The sequence below is a fragment of the Alnus glutinosa genome, chromosome 5 (genome assembly GCF_958979055.1).
Source record: "Alnus glutinosa chromosome 5, dhAlnGlut1.1, whole genome shotgun sequence".
Taxonomy (NCBI): Eukaryota; Viridiplantae; Streptophyta; class Magnoliopsida; order Fagales; family Betulaceae; genus Alnus; species Alnus glutinosa.
In genome coordinates this window covers 4,835,509-4,857,536 of record NC_084890.1, presented here as the reverse complement: position 1 = coordinate 4,857,536, position 22,028 = coordinate 4,835,509, and the positions used below count along the sequence as shown (strand labels likewise).

The 22,028-nt window shown below is 36.1% G+C and overlaps 2 protein-coding genes across 2 annotated transcripts; both read right to left on the bottom strand.

Annotated features, from left to right (window-relative positions):
• Positions 1-739: 739 nt before the first annotated feature.
• LOC133869318 (uncharacterized) lies at positions 740-10,880 on the bottom strand. Its single transcript, XM_062306290.1, has 6 exons — positions 10,591-10,880; positions 9,397-10,372; positions 9,084-9,289; positions 2,209-2,245; positions 1,797-1,864; positions 740-1,686 (listed from the first exon to the last, which is right to left on the bottom strand). Exons 1-6 carry the CDS (start codon positions 10,686-10,688, stop codon positions 1,212-1,214), a joined length of 1,860 nt encoding a protein of 619 aa, XP_062162274.1. The 5' UTR covers positions 10,689-10,880; the 3' UTR covers positions 740-1,211.
• A 7,522-nt stretch (positions 10,881-18,402) lies between these two features.
• On the bottom strand, positions 18,403-21,779 carry LOC133868846 ((E,E)-alpha-farnesene synthase-like). Its single transcript, XM_062305863.1, has 7 exons — positions 21,648-21,779; positions 21,238-21,505; positions 19,712-20,075; positions 19,423-19,641; positions 19,165-19,306; positions 18,829-19,083; positions 18,403-18,714 (listed from the first exon to the last, which is right to left on the bottom strand). Exons 1-7 carry the CDS (start codon positions 21,777-21,779, stop codon positions 18,403-18,405), a joined length of 1,692 nt encoding a protein of 563 aa, XP_062161847.1.
• Between the last annotated feature and the right edge of the window lie 249 nt (positions 21,780-22,028).

Sequence of the window (22,028 nt, the reverse complement as noted above, 5' to 3'; positions counted from 1 at the left end):
TAGCAACTGGGAATAAAAAACAGAAGTTTGCACTGAATTTCATCCACTCCTCTCATTTAGTTTCTTGGTATTATCATTTTTTTTCCATATGTCAAGGAATCAAGACTCTATTTTGGCCTTTCAAGTAGAGCTGACAATTTTTAACACGACTTATGAATTTGTCACAAACCCAACACGAAAATAAATGGTTAAGGTTGAAGAGTCTAACCCGTTTAATTAAATGGGTCGGATTAGGATTAATCTATATATAGTCACCCATACTTCGACATGACACGAACCCGACATGCAACATAATAACAAACAATTGTTTACATTACCTGCAAACTCCATATGAATCCAATACAAAATTAGATAATTAAGGTCGAGAAATTTGACATGTTTAATTAAATGAGTTGAATTTGAATTAACCTATGTAATCTTATATCTATGCCTCAACATGACTCGAATCCGATTTGCAAACACAAATTGCCATGCCGCCCGTACTTCTAAGAATGAGTTTTTCCTAGGATTTACCTAATTTATTAGCCAAAACCACCTCTAAAGCAATATACCCCTTTTTTTTTAAACAAAAAAAAAAAAAAACAAAAACAAAAAAATCGTCTTGTTTTTATGCAAAAGACAACCTTAGTATGATCCTAAACTTGTAACATACTTTAGACAACCATTAGTAAAAAAAAAAAAATAATTAATTAATTGAATTAAGCCAATTTCTACCACTCTCATTGACCTGCCAAAGACGAAAAACCAAAAAATGATCTCATCCAACAATAAGGCCGAATCATTAGTCCATAGGGAATAAGATCATCTCCATTTCATGGTTTAGAAGATCCGTCATCCATAGGGTATTACTACGAATACAATGAATGCAAATAGTAAACTCATGCTACGGTGCCCTCAACTCTCAAATAAAAAGGCAACAGAACACTTTCTCCTCTAAAAAGATGAGGAATACGGTTTCTCAAAGGAGAAAAAGGAAAGAAAACAAAACGTAGTAAAAATAAGAAGCCTAGTTGTAATGAGAATATGGCACCCGTCGGGTACATAATGTAATTATTTTTGTATGACAATCATTTTCTCGAGGAAAGTGAAAAAAGAATCAGGTGCAGGAAGCATCACTGGTGAACGGTTAAGTCCTTTCACAGCTTGCACATATCACCACGCATTCTTCTTACCACAATGATCATCAATTGCCAACCAAACCACTCAAATATTCAGTAACCATTAATCTGAGGCCTTGGGGTTGGACCCATCAGCCGTGAAAATGGCATTTGGGTCCGGCCAGGAAGGCCCCTTTGGACTGAAAAGGGATCAGCCATCTTTGGATCTGAGACTGATCTAGAGTATGCTTGGGCCAGCTCAACGGCTGAAGCTGCTTTCCCATAGCGTAGACCACCAGAGTCAGGGGAGGCTGGTTTCGGCTGCTCTACAGGTTTGCGCCAAGTCTCCGGTGAAGGTGGCCTCTCCACCTGCTGCTGCTGCTTCTCAGGCTCTCTGTTATTCCTCCTGCTCTCATTACGCCAGTTCCTTCTCTGCATATCAACTCTCTCGGTGTCTTGCCGCTGATCTTTCCTCTCAAATCTCTTTCCAGTCCTTTGATCAACAAGAGGATTCTCCGTTTTTTCACTGTAATGTACAGGGATTGCATGCCCATGAACTCTTTCAGTCCTGGGAACATTATGTTCAATCCTTCACAAAACAATAAGTGCTCTGTAAGAATTAATTTATAATTTAAATGGTAATGCGTAGACAACAAAGCAAGTTGTAATAAAACAATATGAGAAAGAATAGAAAATTACTGCCTATCAGATTGTTGAACCAAGTCATGGTTGATCCCAACATCATCTAGACCTCGCTCCTTCAGAACCTGAGAAGATGATCAGCAATACTGTCAAGATGGGAACATGAAGCCACTGAATAATAGAAGAAAAAAGGGAGAACAATACAAATAAATGGTACCCATCCAGACTAGTAAATAGAAAAAAAGTGTGGAGGTAAAAGGGGAGGGGAACAACAGAAAACAATATTTTTCGAACTCTTAGTAACCATGTATAAATATCACCCCCCCCCCCCCCCCCCCCCCCCCCCCCCCCCCCAAAACACACACACAGAGAAAGAAACCACATGTAAAAGCATAAAGAGCATGTGATATCACATCAGCATGAAGATGCAACAAAGATTCCAAATTATAAATTAAATAAAACAACTCACCAGTTCTCGTGGGCGAGCACCACCAAATAATGCATTCCTGCATCACTCATATTATTTGTTTCAGTACCATGGAAAAGGCCCATTATCCAGTGAAATAAGACCACATAAAGAAAATAACATGTCACTTCTTTGAAATTAAGGAGACATGAATCACATCAAACGATACAACGATTACTTCTTCTTAGAGAAGATTGGCCAGAGAATGAAATTAGAAAATTAAACTAAAATTTCTACTATATTTCAAAATATAGCAAAACCCTTGATGCATAGATATTTGATTTTGCAAACAACCATTAACAGCAAGTGAATAAAAGCTTCTTATCTTAAAGTCAGGAAAGCAAAAATAAATTGGATAAGAATTTACAGGACGTGCTTATTTGGTTCCAACCGTTGACTGGATCCCAAAATTAGCTACACCAATTCACTGGCTAAACATAATAAGGCTAGCTTGGTCTATTAGTAGTTAAGGACAGATACTTGACAATTCATGAAAATCGTATGAAGCAGTGCAGCATACCAACATGGAAACAAATATAATACACTCTTTGCATCTTACTCATTCAAAACGCACACACACAAACACTTTCAATTTATTCCATTAACTTTTACCATACATGTTGTTACCATTTCTCCATTCTGGCATTTTTAGTTGCTTCAACTATTCAGTGAATTCATGAACTTTTATTATACATATTGAGTCATATCAACTCAGAATAGTTGTAACATGACTCACCATACTGCAACAAAACTTATGCAAAAGAACATGATTATCTAAACAGCTAAAATGATCCGAGTGGAACAAATATACTGTGGGAATGGAGCCCATACAAAATGACAATTATCTAAAACTAGTAGGCGAGTTAACAACCCATTTTTATAGGTAAATATATAACTCAAGCACCTGTGATCCCACCCTCTACCCTCAATAAGAAATTTGGGAGTCAACATATATATAAAAGATTTATACAGATAATTTTGGAGATATTATGAAGGTTTTCCATGACTTCTATACTAGAGGCCAGTTTGAAAGTAGTTTAAACACTACTTTCATTGCTCTCATTCCAAAAAATTTAGGGGATATTCATCTTACTTCCTCGTGATAGCACTCATTTCCCTTGGAAGAGTATTTGGCGGAACAAGGCCCCCTTGAGAGTGGCCTTCTTTGCTTGGTTAGCCACTTTAGGTAAGATCCTCACTTTAAATAATCCAAGGAAGCAACATATCATTGTGGTAGAATGGTGTTGCATATGCAAGAAAAGTGAGAAAACTGTTGACCACCTTTAACTCTATTGCAAAATAGCTAGAGCCATGGAAATCTATCTTCGGTTTTTTGGTGTAGCGTGGGTCATGCCTCATCAAGTGATAGACCTTTTCTCTGAGGTTGGATGATTATTGTTTTTGGAGGAGATTGTGGACAATGGCTTACGTGAGTTGGTTTTATGTTGAGGCTAAAGCCTTTGAGCTTTCAGTGGATGAAGGGGGAGCTTTTCTATGGTTGGTTAAGAGAAGTCGAAAGCTAGCCCGTGTGGTGTTGTTGGATAAATAGAGTGCTGCCTGGCTTAAAAACATGGTGGAGTCACGGATTGGTAAGCCAAAGGTGTCGGAGTTCATCAATTTGTGTAGGGAGCAGAATAAGGATTTTATTGTTCAAAGAGGACTATTACATCAGGTCGGTATCAGGAGCTAGCAGAGTATGCAGTGGGAGGCCGGAGAGGTATCATCGTCATTCTGGAGGGGCGGGAAGGGTGGGGATGGAAAATCTTTGCTGCTGAGATGAGAAAGGTGGTGACTTTCTTTGGGTCTTCTTTCGAGGTCTGTGGGTAAGAAGTTGGCGTTAAGGGGTGGCATGAAATCTTTCTCGGAGGTGGAGGGAAAGGCGCGGCAACTGGAGGGGCACTCCTCGGTGTCGGTGAAGGCAGTGAGTGTTCCTTGGCCCTTCAGAGTTTAAAAGCCCAGTTTCAAGGTTTAAAGCCCAAGCCGTTAAGCTGATTTTTTTTAAGCCTCTCAACGCACAAAATGTATGTTTCATAAGCCCATCTTAAAGCGAACGCTGAAGAAATGGACTGGGGAGGGCCTTGAATCAGGTTATGAACTGGGTTCGGTTCTGGGTTTGGAGAGATCCCCTTCCAATAAGGCAAGCAGGGCCTCGCTGGTGGTTGTCAGCTCAAAGCTGATCATAGAGCAAGACCTACAGATTCCTCTGGTAATCCTGCCAGTGGTAGGAACCCATCAGCCTACGCGTGGCTCTCCGGTGGACTCACCATCGATGGTTGTCACAAACTCCTCCAGCGACTGTAACCCTTCAATCTAGGTTGGCTTCTCCAGACTTCGCCTGGGAGGTGGTTGATTTGGTACCCGTTTTTGCTTGGATTTCAGTGGGGAACCCTTGTGGCACTAACACTAGGTCTGGAGGCAATGTAGATTCTGAAGTGAAGGAGGCCTCCAAGTATTACGTACATTTTCCTTTTGAAGAGGTTTTCTCTTCCAAGTAAGTGATATGCTGACTACCCCAGATTGGGTTGCCGCTGCCAAAGGGGGTTTCTCTTTTCCCTTGGAGGCGATGCAGGGGGTTATGCTTGGAAAAGTAAGGATAAAGGGAGTTGAGTTTTCTGAGTTAGATGGGGGCTTGCGGGGGGAGTGGGTAGGTATGACGCCATTGTTACCGGGCCTTATATGGAGCTGGATATGTTATCAAAGGTGGAGCCCACTCCGTTGAACTTTTGTGCAGCAGAAAAGAATAAGAAAAAAGTTGGGATATGGCCTTCAGCCTAGGTTTTTCAGATAGGAAAGGAAATCCACCATTTTGTGGGGCTTTCGTGTTATGGATTTGAAGAGGAGCTCCTATCCCTATTTGCGGCCATTGAAGTGAGCAATTCTAAGCACAAATCGGGTTCTTGATCGAACCTGGGCAAGAAAGGTATTAGAGAACTAAAAGGTTATCCTATTCAATTATGATGCAAATAGTGGCAGTGCATGCCGCGGCAGAAATAAGGGGATGGTTGCGAGTGGTTTTTTATGAAGCCTAAGTTGCTTTCTTGGAATGTGAGAGGGTTGAATGAGGGTGAGAAGCTTTTGAGAGTCACAAATCCCCTTAGGCAGTAGAAGGTAGACATTATATGTTTGCAGGAAACTAAACTGTAGCTCATTTCTAGCAGTGTTGTGCAAAGCTTGAGGGGGGATGTCAACATGTGGATGGGTGTTACCGAGCTTCAAAAGGGGCATCCGGTGGAATCTTGCTTATGTGGGCTAGGATGGTTGTGGAGAAGAGGAGTTTATTATTGCATGTTCATTTAGAGATGTAGAAGATGGCTTTGTTTAGGCTTTTGCGGGGGTTTATGGTCTTAATTCTGACACAGTTAGAAGGTCTCTATGGGAGTTGTCTGGCCTAATTAGTTGGTGGGATATGTCATAGTGCATTGGAGGTGATTTCAATGTCACTCATTTTCCTAGTGAAAGATCGAGGGAAGGTCATTATTGTCTTGCTATGATGGAGTTTTTTTATTTTATTTTTGAGCAGGGCCTCATATGGATCTTCCCCTTGTAGGAAGGTCTTTTACATGGTCTAATAATCGAAAATTCCCCTCTTGGTCAAGAATTGATCGATTTCTTGTGTCCTCGAAATGAAAGGCTAAGTATCCTAGTCTATTCCATAAGAGGCTGCATAGATTATGCTCAAACCATTTCCCCATTCTCCTTGATTGTGGTGGTATTCAGGGTGGCAAAAGACCTTTCAAGTTTGAGAATATGTGATTAAAAGCTGATGGTTTTGTAGACAGGGTGAGACAATGGTGATCAGCTTATCGCTTTGAAGGCTCTCCTAGCTTCATATTAGCTCAAAAGCTTAAGGCCTTAAAGGCTGATTTAAAAAGCTGGAATGAACAGGTGTTTCATAATGTGGAGTCCCATAAAAAATCTCTTTTGGAAGAGTTGTGCACTCTTGATAGGTTGGAGGAAGAGAAATCATTAGTTGCTAAAGAGAAGTTGTGGAAAACTTGGTTATCACTGAATTGGAGAAAGCTACTTACTGGAGGAGATTAGTTGGAGACAAAAGTCAAGGGTTCTTTGGCTAAAAGAGGGTGATAAATGCACTAAGTTTTTTTCAACGAGTAGCCAAGTCGAATAGGAGATTCAACTCCATCGAGTCGCTGTAAGTAAACGGCTCAATTTCTTCTAACCAGCCGGTTATCAAGGATCATACAGTTTAGTACTATGAGAGTATTTTCGAAACCGTTCAGCTGACAGCCTAAGCTGTATGGCCTTGCTTTTGACTCTATAGATGCGGAGGAGGCCACACGGTTAAAAGCATCTGTTTGAGGAGAGGGAGGTTTTAGATGTGATAAAAGGTATGAACAGTGATAAGGCTCCAGGTCCTGATATTTTTCTATGACTTTCTTCCAAACTTGCTGGGATGTGATCAAAACAAACATTATGGGGGTGTTTCATGACTTTCATGCTTGCAATAAGTTTGAAAGAAGCCTTAATGCCACGTTCATTGCTCTCATCCCGAAGGAATCTAGGGCTATTGATCTTAAGGACTTCCGACCTATTAGTCTAATGAGTGGAGTTTATAAGATCATTGCCAAAGTCCTTCCAATAGGTTGAGAAGGGTAGTGAAGGAAATTATTTTGAAGTCCCAGAATGCCTTTGTTAAAGGTATGCAAATCCTTTATTCAATGCTTAGAGCAAATGAATGGCTGGATTGTAGGATCAGATCAGGTGAACCATTTGCAAGCTGGATATTGAGAAGGCCTATAATTATGTCAACAGGGAGTTCTTACTCTATTTGTTGAGAAGGTGCAGATTCTGGGAGAAATGGTTCTATTGGATAGCGCATTGCATCTCTTCGGTGCACTTCTCCATTTTGGTGAATGGCAATCCATTTGATTTCTTCAGTAGCTCCCATGGTTTGAGACAAAGAGACATTTTTCTACTTTTCCATTCGTTATTGTCATGAAGGCTTTCAATAAAATGCTTACTGGAAGTGTTGATGGGAGTCTTCTCTCAGGATTCTCTGTGGGGTCTAGGCACTCTGGTGTGGTTACTATATCACACAAGTTGTTCGCGGACGATACCTTAGTTTTTGTGGGTCCAATCTTGATCACCTTTGCTATTTGCGGGCTTTAGTTTTATGTTTTGAAGTTGTCTCCGGTTTGAAGGTTAACCTGACTAAGTCAGAATTGGCTCCTGTGAATAATGTAGATAGATCGGCTAGCATTTTGGGTTGCGGGGTTTTTCCTATGCCTTTGAAATATCTTGGTCTTCCATTGGGGGCCTCTTACAATGCCAAGTCTATTTGGAATGAGGTAGTAGAAAAGATTGAGCGTCAGTTGGCTAGTTGAAAAATGATATATTTGTCTAAGGGTGGTAGGGTTATCCTTATAAAGAGTACCATTTCCAATTAACATACATATTTCATGTCTGTTTTCCCCCTTCCTGCTGGTGTGGCAAATCGCATACAGAAGCTCCATTGAGATTTCTTACGGGGTGGAATGGGTGAAAAGTTCAAATATCATCTGGTTAGTTGGTCAAAAGTTTGCTCTCCAATTTCTTAGAAAGGGTTGGGGGTTCGAAACTTGAGGATGTTCAATCGTGCTCTTTTAGGGAAATGTTTGTGGCGCTATGTGCACAAGAGTGAGGCATGGTGGAGAGTTAATTTGATAGCTCTCAGGCTGGGTGGTGTTCTATTGATCTGCCTGGCCTGTATGGAAGAATATTAGGAGGGAGTGGAGGATGTTTTCTAGTCACACCAGATTTGATATGCGACACAGCTCAAAGATCGTGGGGAGATGGCCCTTAAGGAAGCATTCTCGGATGCTTCATGTGTATATGGGTTGTGCTTTGGATTTTTAATGATATTTCGATAAATTATAAAAAAATAAAAAATAAAAAAAAAAAAAAAAAAAAAAAAAAATGGGAGTGAGGTGGGATTGGGAGTGGTAAACCCCATTATGTAGCCAACAACTGCCATTTGAATCATGTCATTTTTCTTCAAGGATAGAAGAACCAAAATGGTATAGTACATCGAATCCAAGAAATAAAAAACAAGTTTGTTCAAAATTTGTTAATAAGCATGCCACTCTACTACTATAGCAACTGATTGGCTCATATTAGACTAGCCGCAAGTTACAATATTACAATTACCATAGGGACAGAATTTTCTTTCAAACTGAGTTGTTGGAATTTCTTCCAACCCAGTCCATAAAATTGTTATGTATCATTTAACATGTGAGAAGTGCATGCTTTTTTAATAGAATTTCTCAAACTCTGTTAATACTATTAAAAAAACATGTGTTTCTCACATGCTCAAGGGAGAGATAGCAATATATGCAGATAATAAAGCAATCTTTGAAAATGTAGAGGACTGACAACATCAACTTTTACTAGCATAAGCAAATATGTAAATTTTATGCAACATCGTATGACACACTCAACTGAAGGGAAGAGAACCCAAATGAAATATCACTTCAAAGTAACACAAGATTCAAGGCCGTCCAGAAGATTCATTAAAAGTTGCAAAGCTATTCTAAAGTTACATATACAGACTTCTGAAACCCATATAATCAGGATTTCAATAGAGAGACTAAAAGGTACAAATTTAACATGATGTCCATAAGATAGTAAGCTGTTCTCACGTCTGAGGTATCAATTTTTTGTAGTTCATGTGCTTAATTCAGAGAGTATGCTTTAAAACTTGCATCTATCAACCCCATGAATTACTTTATGCTCATAAGATTGCTAATCTAAGTCAAACAGATCTTTGAGAGTCTCTTAATACCGTTGTATTTGTCATCCTAATTACAAAAATATATTCTATAGAAAGAGCCAAGAACAAGGCTCACTGCCAAAAAAAAAAGAAAAAGAAATCAGTTACTGACCTCTCTCTTTCAATGTTTCCTTCTGATTGCTCAACGGGCTGTGCCCGAGACTTTAAATTCAACTTGGGCTTTAAATTCAACTTGGGACGCTCCACAGCCTGCTTCCCACTGTCACTGCTAGCTATGCTAGGTTTTGCAGGATTCATGTTTCCATAGGCTTCAGTAAAAGTTTCAGCATGAACAATGTCACTCACCTGTTGATAACCCTACAATTCATGACATAACAGGAACTAAGTGCATCGCTTGCAAAGTGAGCTCAACATTCATTTTCTTATATTTTTAGTAAACTACCATAGAGTAACCTTGCTGATACCTGTGTATGATCAACAACAGGCTGTTCTGAACTTTCAAATGGCTTTGTTCTCGGAAGCAACTTCAACTTAGGTCGCTCTGATGGTTCTGAAGGCACTGGGGGCTGCAATTCAGATCCACCAAATTTTCCATCATTATGAGCCAGTTGAGTCATATCCGTAAGAATTGCCAGGTTCCTCTCTTTCACTTCTGAATACATAGGAGCCCCAGCCCGTCCATAATCTGGCAACTCCTTCCTAGCAACCCGAACCCTCTCCTCAACATTCAAACCCCTCTCCGCCTGCCTCGCCAATGTCGCGTCATAATGTTCTCTCCCAACCACAACATCCACCCTATCATAGCTGCTATTAACATAACTCTTGGACTGAAAGCCACTCTCTGTTTCGGACGACATAACAACCTCAACATCTGCCTGAGAATGGAATGAGTGCTTTGATTGCCATCTACCCGAAGACACCTTCTCAAGCGCACTGGCGTGAGCCAACTTCAAAACAGCACCTGGTCCAGACCAGGCAGATTGTTGCACCGGTTCACTAACCCCTGCCGCCTCCTTCCTCACCGCCCACACATTCGGATAACCCCCACCAACTCCCTGCCCACCATTCCCACCTAAATTCTGTGAACCAACCCCAACATAAGCCACCTCATTAACCTTCTCCGCATACGAATTCCCCTGCTGAACCGATAAACCCCCGCCTGCCCCATACTCGGGCTTCGGCTCAACACGGGCAGGCAGGACCTGAATGCTCTCATCACTGACAGTTCGGCGGGGGACGGAGACCCCATCGAGGGGCTTCCGCTCATCCTCGTCGAAGTTCCGGCCAATGCGCACGGTGTGTGCAAGAAATGGAGTCTTATCGTCGAAATGCCTAGCCGCAGGCGACGAGTGCGGCCGAGAGCGGTGGTCGGGTCTCGCCATCGGGTTTCCCCACGCGTTCGGGCGTTCGTAACCCGAACGATCAGACGGCCTCACAATTCTAATAAAACAAACAATTCATCAAAAAACAAAAAAAATGAAATTCAACTAGGGTTTGTACTTGCAGATCCAGTAGCTCATATTAGAGATATTTTTTAACAATGCTTTGTGCTCAAATCAAAGGGTTAACTGTTGTTAACGTGAATTAGCAATAGAAAACAGATCGAACGGATAAGAAAGAAAGAGGAATAGAAGAGAAGAGGGTAAAAGGGTACTTACACGCCAGGAGCAGAGGGGAGAGGGAGATCAGTTGGGATAGAGCCACCATGGAAGTCCTTGAGAGTCATCGTGTTCCCACTGGCTTTCTTCTTCGACATTTCCTCTCTCTCTCTCTCTCTGTATTGGTGACTTTGATTTGTGCTTCTTATTCTTCTTCTGTTTGACGCTTCTGAGAGAGGAGAGGGACGAGGGGATTGCCTCGGGTTCACGGACCTCAATTCTCCTTCTCCTCTTCTCTCTCTAACTCTTTGCTTATCGATCTGATCGTGCCGCGTCCACCGTCCGATCCCCTGTGTCTTCCTCTTTTGGAAAATTATATGCTTTTTTTTTTTCTTTGTTTCGAATTAGGAATTTTTATTGTTTTATAAATTTAGAAATCATTACAGTGTCCAATTTATAACAACCTTTTTAATAAATATATATATATATATATATATAACAACCTTTAATTATTTTTTTTAACAAGAATAAATTTAAAGGAATAAAAGTAAAATAGAGGTGTAGTGTATTATTTAGCATTAATCTTCACATATTACTCATAAGGTGCTGGTGGCCATTATATATTGCCGACATAAAATATTAATATTGTTATTTTTGCTCTTAAAGATATAGTTGAAATTAAAGTTTTTAGTTAAAGCTTTTGGTTTTTTTTTTTTTCCTCATGAGAGAGAAAAAAAAAATTAGTATTAAGACATAAAATTGGAAAACAAAAAATGAACGATTCAATGGCAAATTTTTGAAAACAATAATAATTCTTTCGTCCAATTTCCCAGTTTAAATTAGTAAATAATTTTAAAAAATTTAGTTTTAGTGTGTTTAAAGTGACTAGTGTATATTATTTTGGATTAAAAAAACAAATTAAATTGAAAAAAATTCTTCTAATCTAATTTATCAAATTAACTTCTGTTATTGTAGCACTTAATTTTTATATATATTTTTTAAAATGCATGACATATGTTAGTTTATATTAAAAATACATTAAAATAAATTACAAGATTTTTTTTTAATTCAATTTAAAGAAAAAGTCTTTTGTCCTATTATTTTTCAAGATATTAATATTTAATTCGGCACAAGCGGATAATATTGAAAAAAAAAAAAAAAAAAATGGGCACAAGCGGATAATATAGTAAAATTTCCTATGATACAGTGCACCTTCTGACCTTCATGTAATTTTTTTTTTCTTTTTTCCTTTTCTTTCCCCTTAACTTTCTTCCTTTATCTTTCATAAAAAAAATTAAAAAAAAAAAAAAAAAAAAAAAAAAAAAAAAAAAAAAAACAATTTCTTTCCCCTCTCTCTTCCATGTAAGGGATATTAGGTGAGGGCCCTTTGGGCTTGGGTTTATAATTAATTTGTTAGATAGGCTGAATATTAGTAGTTAGTTGAGTTTATGTAAAATTCAAGGAAAGATTATATTAGGCATGAAAAGAATTATTCAATAAAATGTGTCTTGAGATTAGCTTTCTCGAATAAGCTTGGAGATTCTGGACTTCTCAAAGTGTCCAGACTTTTGAATTTCTTGTTAATTCTTTTCTTATTTTTCATATTCTACCTTTTATCTGCATTCTATAATACAGTACAAAAAATACATTACAAAGTAATATTAGAGTCAGATTTCTTGAGTTATAGAATGTAGATAAAAGCTTAGACACTTCGAGAAGTTCAAAATCTCCGATCTTATTCGGGAAAGCTAATCTCCAAGACACATTTTACTGAATAACTCTTTTCATACCTAATACAATCTTTCTCTTAATCTTATATAGACTCAACTAACTATGGGCCTAATTATTAATATTTAGCCCAACTAACTAATCGATTATAAACCCGAGCCTAAAGGGCCCTCACCTAATAGCCCTTACAGAGTATGAACATTATTATCAGGATTTCAATTGGGCGAAGCCCCAAATGATCATAAAGCCCGAATGTTTTGCTTATTCGAAAAATATTCGGCTGAGCCTTTTCATGATTTCGGGTCGGTGGGTGATTCTATGAAAATAATTTCACCCAAATTGAGTGCCCACTCCACCAAAAGCTCGGCCCACCACCATAAAATAATATAAAAAGAAAGGAAAACAGCAATACCTTCCATTCCTGATAAATGACCTTTTAAATATAGTAGTCTCAACCAATTTTTTTGGTTAGTTTTATTAAAAAATAAAAAATTCAAGGTTAGTTAGAACGGCAAGTCAATGTTATAAAATAGTTGTGGGATAAAAATGTGTTAGAGAATATATTAATACCATATATTATGGTACTCTTCATATATTGGAGAATTTGATTTAATCCTTATTAATTATAATTGATTATAATCAAATCAGATTTGAATAAATTTAATCCTCATTTTGTATTCTCTCTATATTCTTATAAATAGGGATCATTTATATTGTAAATTAATCAAGTAATAAGAGCATAATGTAGCCTTAGAGTTTTATTCTGTGGATGTAGGTCATCGATCGAACCACGTAAAATTCTTGTCTCTATTTCTTATTATTCCGATTTATTTTCTTTTAGTTTTATGTTTTCTTTCAAGGTATCAGAGCTAAAAACTAACGCTAATGTTCGATCCAAGGTCTTGTTAATTCTTTTTTTTTTAATTATTATTTTGTTTTATTGCCTTCTCCTTAATAGTCGGCAAATCTCCTCATCATAGATTTTGCATACTTCATTTGATGAAGAAAAAAAAAAAAAAAAAAAACACTATTGTTTTGTTTTTTCTTCACGGCAGAACTTGTTTTTGCTTTTCTTTTTCTGTTTTCCTTCATTTCCCTTTGGTTTGTGTTTTGTCAAACAAGTGGTGTGCGTGAGTTGGAGATAAGTTTTACACCAACCCATGCTACCTGTGTCTCATTTGGAGACAAAACAAACCAAAATCCCCTCACTTTGTTCTTGATTATTTTATATATTATAAAAATAAAAATAAAAAAGAATCGCTCTCATACACAGCAACCATCAGATCTTCCTCCGTTACTGTTACTCTCTACAAGGCCCAACCGAGTTCCACCCTAGCCGGGCTCGATCTCTCTGCCGTTGTCCACGTCTCAAGTCTGGCGCCTTCTCCTTTGGTTGTGCAGGCCCAGCGTCGGTGCTCACTCCTCCGGCCATCCATGGCCTGTCACAAGTAGAGCTTCTCCTTACCAACACAATCACCACCTTACCACTCCTTCATTAGCCGTCCACCAGGCCCACCGTCCTCTTCAAGGTTGCGATCGCATCTACTTTTATTCCTGTCACCTTCTTGTAGCTATTGTTGGTAAAGACAATTGTTGCCCCTATGATTGTTGTTCAGGAAAAAAAAAGGGGGGGGGGGGGGGGGGGGGGAAGATAAGTGGAAACCGAGGAAGAAATAATAATAAAAAAAAAGCCCATAAAAGAGGCCAAAGTTGGCCACATTGTTTTGGCCATTTGTTGGTCCATTACTTGTATTCGGCTTTTGTGGTATTGTTTCAAATCCAAGCCAATTTCATCTCATTGTTGGCTTCTTATTTTGGCCCATAGTTGACCCATATTTTGGCATTTGTAGTATTCTTTAAAACACATGCCCATTTTAGCCCATAGTTGACTCCTTTTTCTTTGGCCCATAGATGATCCCACATTTCTTTTCTTGTGGCATTTGAGGTATTCTCTAAAACCCATGCCCATTTAAGCCCATAATTGGCTTATTTTCTTTAGCCCATAAATGGCACATTATGTGTTTAGCCTTTGAGGTATTACTCGAAACCTCGTTACCCAGACTCATTTAGTCCACAATTAGTTTGGAAAAGAAGAAGAAGAAGAAGAAGAAGGAAGTCAAAGAAGAAGAAGAAACATTTAGCCTACAATTGGCTCGAAGAAGAAGAAGGAAGACGAAGAGGAAGAAGAAAGTTGTTCTCCAAACTGGATTATATTTGACCCAACATTAAAAAAAAATAATAATAATTAAAAAAAAAAAAACTCAAGATTTCAGAATCTTCCACCTTGAATTTGTAAGGGGATGTTAAATAATATATTAATACCATATATTACGGTACTATCCATATATTAGAGAATTTGATTTAATCATCATTAATTGTAATTGATTATAATCGAATCAGATTTGAATAAATTCAGTTTTGATTTGATAATATTTTATTTACATACCATTTTGTATTCTCTCTATATTCCTATAAATATGAATCATTTGTATTGTAAATTAATCAAGTAATAAGAGTATAATGTAGCCTTAGGGTGTGGAAGTAAGTTATCGACCGAACCACATAAAATCTTTGTCCCTATTTTTTATTATTCCGCTATATTTTATGTTAGTTTTATGTTTTCTTTCAAAATGTCTATGACAATCCTAACTAATTTTTGGATTTTTTTTTTTTAACAAAATAATTTTATGATTTATTGGAATTGCTACGTTAACATTTTAAAATAATTATAAAATAAAAATATTATTTATAACATTAATAATTCCAAGGATATGTAATTTTATGGTAAGCGTTCCCACCCCTCTCTTTCTTGCTTTATTCTTCCTTTAGATGGGTTTAAAGAAAAAAATCCAAATAAAATAAGAGGTGTAAATAAGTAAAACAAAGCAGTTGGAGACATGACGTGACTTATAAGAAAACATGTATGGATACGAGGAATTGAGATGTTTGACATGTTTTCGTATAAAACACCTTTCGGTGTTTCAAAGTACGTTCAAACCATTCTGTCTTTTCATGAAAAGATTCATAATCGGCGCCAACCGTACAACATTTCTAATCTAATAAATAATCAATTTTATAAATATTGAAGTATTAATTAAGTGGTTAAATTTTTTTTATTAGTTTAAATTTTTAAAATAAATAATTATTTAATATAGTATCAGAACTAAAGGTCTTAAGTTCGAATCTTTACTCTGTCATTTGCTCTATTTCAATTATATTTTACGTATTGAGCATCACCTATTAAAATGTAATTTAAACTAACACGTAAAGGGTAGTGTTGAAATATTAATTAAGTGATTAAATTTATCTATTCCTATAAACGTAAACTTTTAAAATAAGTAGTGATTTAATAATGAGTACGGAGCTTTGTTCTTGTCTTATATTTTTTTCTTTTTTCTTTTTTCTTTTTTTCCTGAGCAAAACAAAAAGACACTTTGTATACTTGAAAACAAATCTTCATACTCTCTTGATGTTTAGGACATGCTTGGATAACTCGTGTTTTTTTATTATATTTTATTATTTTAAAAATAATGTTTGGGTTGATTTTTAAAATCTAAATTCTACTCAAATTTTATCTAATTTTGTCTCAAGTTCTCTAAATTATTCAAACATAATTTTAAAAAATAATTTTTTTTTAGTATTCACAATTTTAAATATAATAAAAAATAATAAAATACAATATAAAATAATCGCACACTCAAACAAACCCGTGTTTATATTTTTCGTTTCAGTAACATACCAATAGTGACTTTAATAGAATTTCTTCCTGGACTTATGAATGAGTCTATTTCCATCGACGGAACAAGTATGTATATCCCCACAAAAATGATCAGGGACAGAAATAAAAAATTTTATGGTTGTTTTTTGTATTGATAATTTTCATTGCAGATACATCAAGTAACATACCCATAGTGACTAGCAATAATAGAACTTTTTCGTGCACATGGGACTTCTGAACGAGTTTATTTCCAATTTTCCAGCCAGAACTTTTTCGTGGTTTTCACTTTTCATTACTCTTCCTCGATCACAAAAATACAACATTAGAAGGGACAAAATTAGGATATTCTTTTTTTATAAAAAAAATAAAAAATAAAAATTAGTTCATTGATGATACACAAAGTAACACACGCATAGTGACTTTAATAGAACTTCATGCCCGTGGGACTTCTGAACGTGTCTATTTCCAACCAAAACTTCTTCATGGTTTTCATCCCTCTTTCTCGACTGCTAAAATATGACAGTACTATCATGGCCGGATGGAACTTTTTTTTTTAAAGTACGGGTGTACATACAAATACATATGTGATTATTTGTAATTTTCGTAACAACATTTACAAAATATGAGTATCACTTTTACATATATGCATCCGCATTCGTACGATTATTAGGGTTAATAAGCTTTTTGGACTTATTTTAGTCTTTTAAGTATTCTTTGGGTCTCTATTAGCACTTATTTTTAAATGATTATGAAAATAATTTAGGCCTATTTTTAGTGTTTTTGGTTTGTTTTAATTTTTTTTTAAGTCCTAATCTTTTGAAAATATAGTGATTTCACATTATTTTTGTCTTTTTGTCAAGTATTACATAAGAAATAAGAAAGTAACACAGCTAACCAAACTAATGTAAATATAACCTATACATAATTTAAAAATATAAAGGGTAAGCAGATGCAGTTATTAATAGCATCCGCATACCTTAAAACTGATATCTGCATCAGTATATGCAGATAGTAATTTTTGCAAACTATATTCATATGTGCAATAGTAAATCGTTGCGAATAGCAGATATGATCCGTTAATATCTTATATATTGCACGTACGTCCCTGTTTAGTGTTGATATTTTTTTTTGTTGATGATACGTACGTCAAATAACACACTAATAATTACTTTAATAGAACTTTTCGTGATTCTGAACGAGTCTATTTCAAACCATAATTTATTGGTGGTCTTTATCACTCCTCCTCGACCACAAAAATAAGACATTATTAGTGACAAAATTAGGGTTTTTCACAGAAAGATCAAAGCATGAATGAATGAATTGAACCTAATTTAATAGTGGTATATATGGCTCCCGTTTCCGTTCCAAAACAGTAAACACTATAATCTTTGGCTCTCAAATGTGTGTATTTGCGAGGATAAGATAAGTTAGAAAAATGATCAAGATTCTCTCAAATAATTTACTGAAATTTGAAAGAATTCAGATAGATGATTGTGAAAGAGCACTTATAAGACCTACTTGATCGGATAATTAAGTAGTTGAACACTCTAAATTTTATTTGATCAGATGAACTTCATAAATACTCTCTTATAATCATCTGCTCGAAAATTTGAATGGATCCTTATCCATAGATTAAAGCATTCAATTGTTATGCATCTGACTCACATCGTCACATGACATCGTTTTTATCTCGATCTGTCCTTTACATATATGTTAAATGTGCTTCGATCATCAAACAGACTGGATCCTTTCCAAAGCTAGCTAGGCTTATATACTTTATCTTAAAGGTAATTTGAGATTTTATAAGAAGTGAAAGGGGCAGAGGTTCATTGTACTCTTTTTTCCTTAATACTACGGAAGAAGAAATTAATATCGTTTTTTTTTTTTAGTATTGATATTTTTCTTATGCCTTTTTCGCTTACCCCAAAAATTTAGAGAGCTAATTGTCAAAATTCTAAATTAAATGGACCAAAATGCATTTATTATTAAATTTTTTAACCTCCAAGTCTACGTACACCTCTTAGCCTATAAAAATAGGCCATTATATCATGTATAAACCTTAAATTGATTTATTGTGCATTGAACATACTTTTCTATCATAGTCATTGGAGTGAGACCTCGTTAGCATGCCGGCAAGTTCTCTTAATTTTAGTTGTTTGGCAGTCATCGTAAAAATGTAAAGAACATTAAAGATCGATTAATGTGTCATTCACACCGTATCAAAAACTTTTCTAACGGCATTTATTCTTATTTTTTAAAAAATAAATAAAATAAATATTAGTATCTTATAGTCCACTAACCTTAAATCTTTATTATAAATTGATTACTTATTATTTCATTAATTTGAAAGCGAGATAAAATAAAATAAAATAAAAAAACTGACGCCAAACCGCGCGTCTATTTAAAAAGAAAGCGAGTTCCTCATTTCAGGAGATCGAGCGTGACTGCGTGAGAGGTTCAACTAGCAAAGACAGGATGTTGGTCCGAGTCTCTCGGTCCTGAACGCCAAATCTATCTCCGTCTTGGTAAAGCCAATGCGCCACACGAGCAACATTTGAAGCAATATTCACAAATGAGTGCAACATGGGTAATTCAGTGAAGCATTGCTCAACATTTATTTTCTTCCACGTTTTGTTTATCATGCCTCTGATGTGCTGTCGAGCTATTTCCTCTGAAACATTCGCTTCTCTCATGTAACACAGGATTGATGAAGGAGCATCGCCTCTTTCTATTTCAGCCTGTTACAAGTTATATATATATGGTACAATTTTTTCATAAACGGACCAATTAATAGGCAAGGAAAGAATTAAGCTTTATTAATTTTTCATTTAAAAGAAACAGGAATTAATTACCGTTGAAGTCCCCAGATCATTGCAAAATCGAATTATTAGAGATATATTATACACAAGATCTTGGTTTTTCTTCATCAAATTCTCGAACTCCTCTTCTACCTCGTCATGCTCTATACAAAAGATTAATGCATGCACCAAAATCACAGAGCCGGATGATGAAATCCATGCATTATTTATATATTCTTGCAAGGATGGTGTATAGCCCATGTTGTACCACTTTGCTTCCACAAATAATGCACCACAAAAATCTGTCCACTATTAACACAAAAAAAGCAAAATTAAAAAGATTTTCACTAAAAAATTCAATGACAGATCGAGATCAAAGCAAGTACGTACCACTCTCTTTAGATGAGGAAATAATTGGTTCCAACGCTTCTCCTTGTGAATTTCATTAGCAAATTCATTAGTTGTATTGTATAGTGCTAAGAAGCAAATCTTCATGCACTCTGGAAGCTGTTGAGTTTCCTTTACATCCCACCTGAATTTCGATATGTTAGTTAGAATTCTTAACATTGATCCAGATCGAACAAGCTAGTGATCGAACAAACCATGTGCCTAATTAATTGTGTACGTACTGAAAATTAATTTCAATACCTATCTACGGCATTGGTGAAATGCTTTAGTTCTTCCAATGTGCCATAAACATCATAAACATCATCAATTACTGCTATGAGATTAAGGACTTTAGTAAGCCATTTCCTGAAACGTTTGTTCCGAGGTTCGAACGCAAACCCCACTGAGCACATGAAACTTTCGACCAGCCTGTCTCTTGCAAAATCCAACTTCTCTGTGAGGCCCAGATTCCTCCACCACCTAAATCAGACAAAAAGTTTAAATAATATCTTTTCCTGGAAAGTTACAAAGAAGCTTCTTTCCTTGTTACCTGGAAAGTTCCCTTAGATCTTTTTGGAGTGTGGCTTGAATCATGTTGAAATTAAGTTTAGCAAATTCAAGTAGAACAGTGTTCGTGTGCCCGTCTTCCTCGTAAAGATTGATGTGCCATTTGACGTCAAACCACTGCACTCTCCTTTGTGATGGAAGCTCCAAAGCATGGGCTACTTGTTTGTCTAAATTACAAGTGTTTTCTTTGAGAATTGCAGTTGAGACTTGTCTGGCCTCATCCAGAATGATTTCACCTTCTAAATCCAAGTACGAGGCCTCCAAAAGCTCCAGCATTCCTTTGATATTCGCGTGTGCGCTTTTCCTGAATGTACCCGTTTTTTCATCCATGAAGCCGCTAAATATATCTGAGTTCCGATCCACGTCATGCATGCATTGGAGTTAGATATCGGGATTTAAAAACAATATCTAATTGGGTTTTAAGGAAAAACTTTAATTATGGTGTGTTTGAAATTGTGATTTCGTTGACAATAAATGCGATTTTAAACAAAATTGTAGTACATAACTCGTTTGGGAATTGTTTTTAAAAAAATTACGATTTGAAAACGCAAATTTTCTGTGTTTTCAAATCGCAGATATAATAGTGTTTTTTTAAAAACGCATAATTTTAAAAACTAATTGATGTTTTTGAAGGCTAAACTGTGATTTTGCCAAATACTTAACTGCGTTTTTAAAATTCACTTTTTCAAATCGCGCGCCTACCTGCACCAGGCCACGTGGCCAAATTCTTTTTTATTTACATTTTAAATATATTTTTATTTTATATATATATATATATATATATATATATATATATATTATTTTATATTTATATTTTAAATATATTTTCAAAAACAATTGGCCACGTGTATTAAATACACGTGGCCAATTGCAAATATAAATATAAAAAAATATAAATATTTTAGCCACGCGTATTTATTACGCGTGGTTAATTGGCCACGTGTAATTAATATACGTGGCCAATTGCAAATATAAATATAAAAAATTTTAAAAAAAATATAAATATTTTAGCCACACGTATTTATTACACGTGGCCAATTAGCCACGTGTATTAATTACACGTGGCCAATTAGCCACATGTAATAAATACACGTGGCTACTTAGCCACGCATATTAATACACGTGGCCAATTACAAATATAAATATAAAAAATTATAAAAAAAATATAAATATTTTAGCCACGCGTATTAATTACACGTGGCCAATTAGCCACGTGTAATTAATACACGTGGCTAACTGTCATCTAGCCACGTTTATTTATTACACGTGGCTAATTGGCCACGTGTAATTAATACACGTGGCTAATTGGCCACGTGGCTACAGTAACGGCTACTGTAGCCACGTGGCTAATTGCATGTTTTTTTGTAGCGACTCTTTTAGCTATAATGGCTTTTGCAATATTCGTTTAGAGTTCAAAAGTTAAGCTTAGCCATCTACGTACTTTGAGAGAACATTGCAAAATTTATGACAGGTGGACATTAATGCAAATGAAGTTTCCATAGATTTTACCTTGTGAAACATCATAGCCATGCTGCCTAAGAACCCTAAAGCATAGTGCAATAGCGTAGAGATCCTCTTCTTGGCTTGGATTTTTCTCCTTAATGGAGGCTATGGAGTACTCTAGAGCCTCCTTGATTTCCACATCAAAGTGGATGGCTAGCCCTAACTTTTTTAGGTTGTCAATCAGCTCTAACTTAGCCTGTAAGCCAACTGCTTCCGCAAATTTACTCCTTACAACCTCTATCAGCTTCTCTGCTCGTCTTCTATATTCCAGCCCCTGCAAAAACAGCATTGAATTAATTAATTATAATAAACTCTGAAAAAAGTGGAAAATATTAATTATTTTTAAAAAAAAAATGAAAAAAAGTGAAAACATAAACGTATTGTTAAAAAAATGACTGGAAATTATTGATTCTCACATCATATTTGCTGGTAAGAGATTGTAAATAATCATATTTCCAGATGTTTGGCTTATAATTGGCAGATCGTCTTTGTTGTATCTGTGGCATATTGAGGGCTTCAGACTTTATCTGGCATGGTAAGCCGTCCATATTGATCGATATATCGGATAATTTGAAAGGAAAAGCTAGGAATTGAAATACTTTGCGTTAAGCAATATGCTGTGGTGATGGACTTGCATTATTGCTTTATATAGCCGAAGGGACACATAAATTACAAAAATAAGCCATGCAAATTAAACATGTTTCACACTTATATTGAGACGATTTGACACGCAATATGTTTTGGACCATGCATATATCATAGCCTATGACGGTCCTACATGGAGGCTAGGGGGGGCC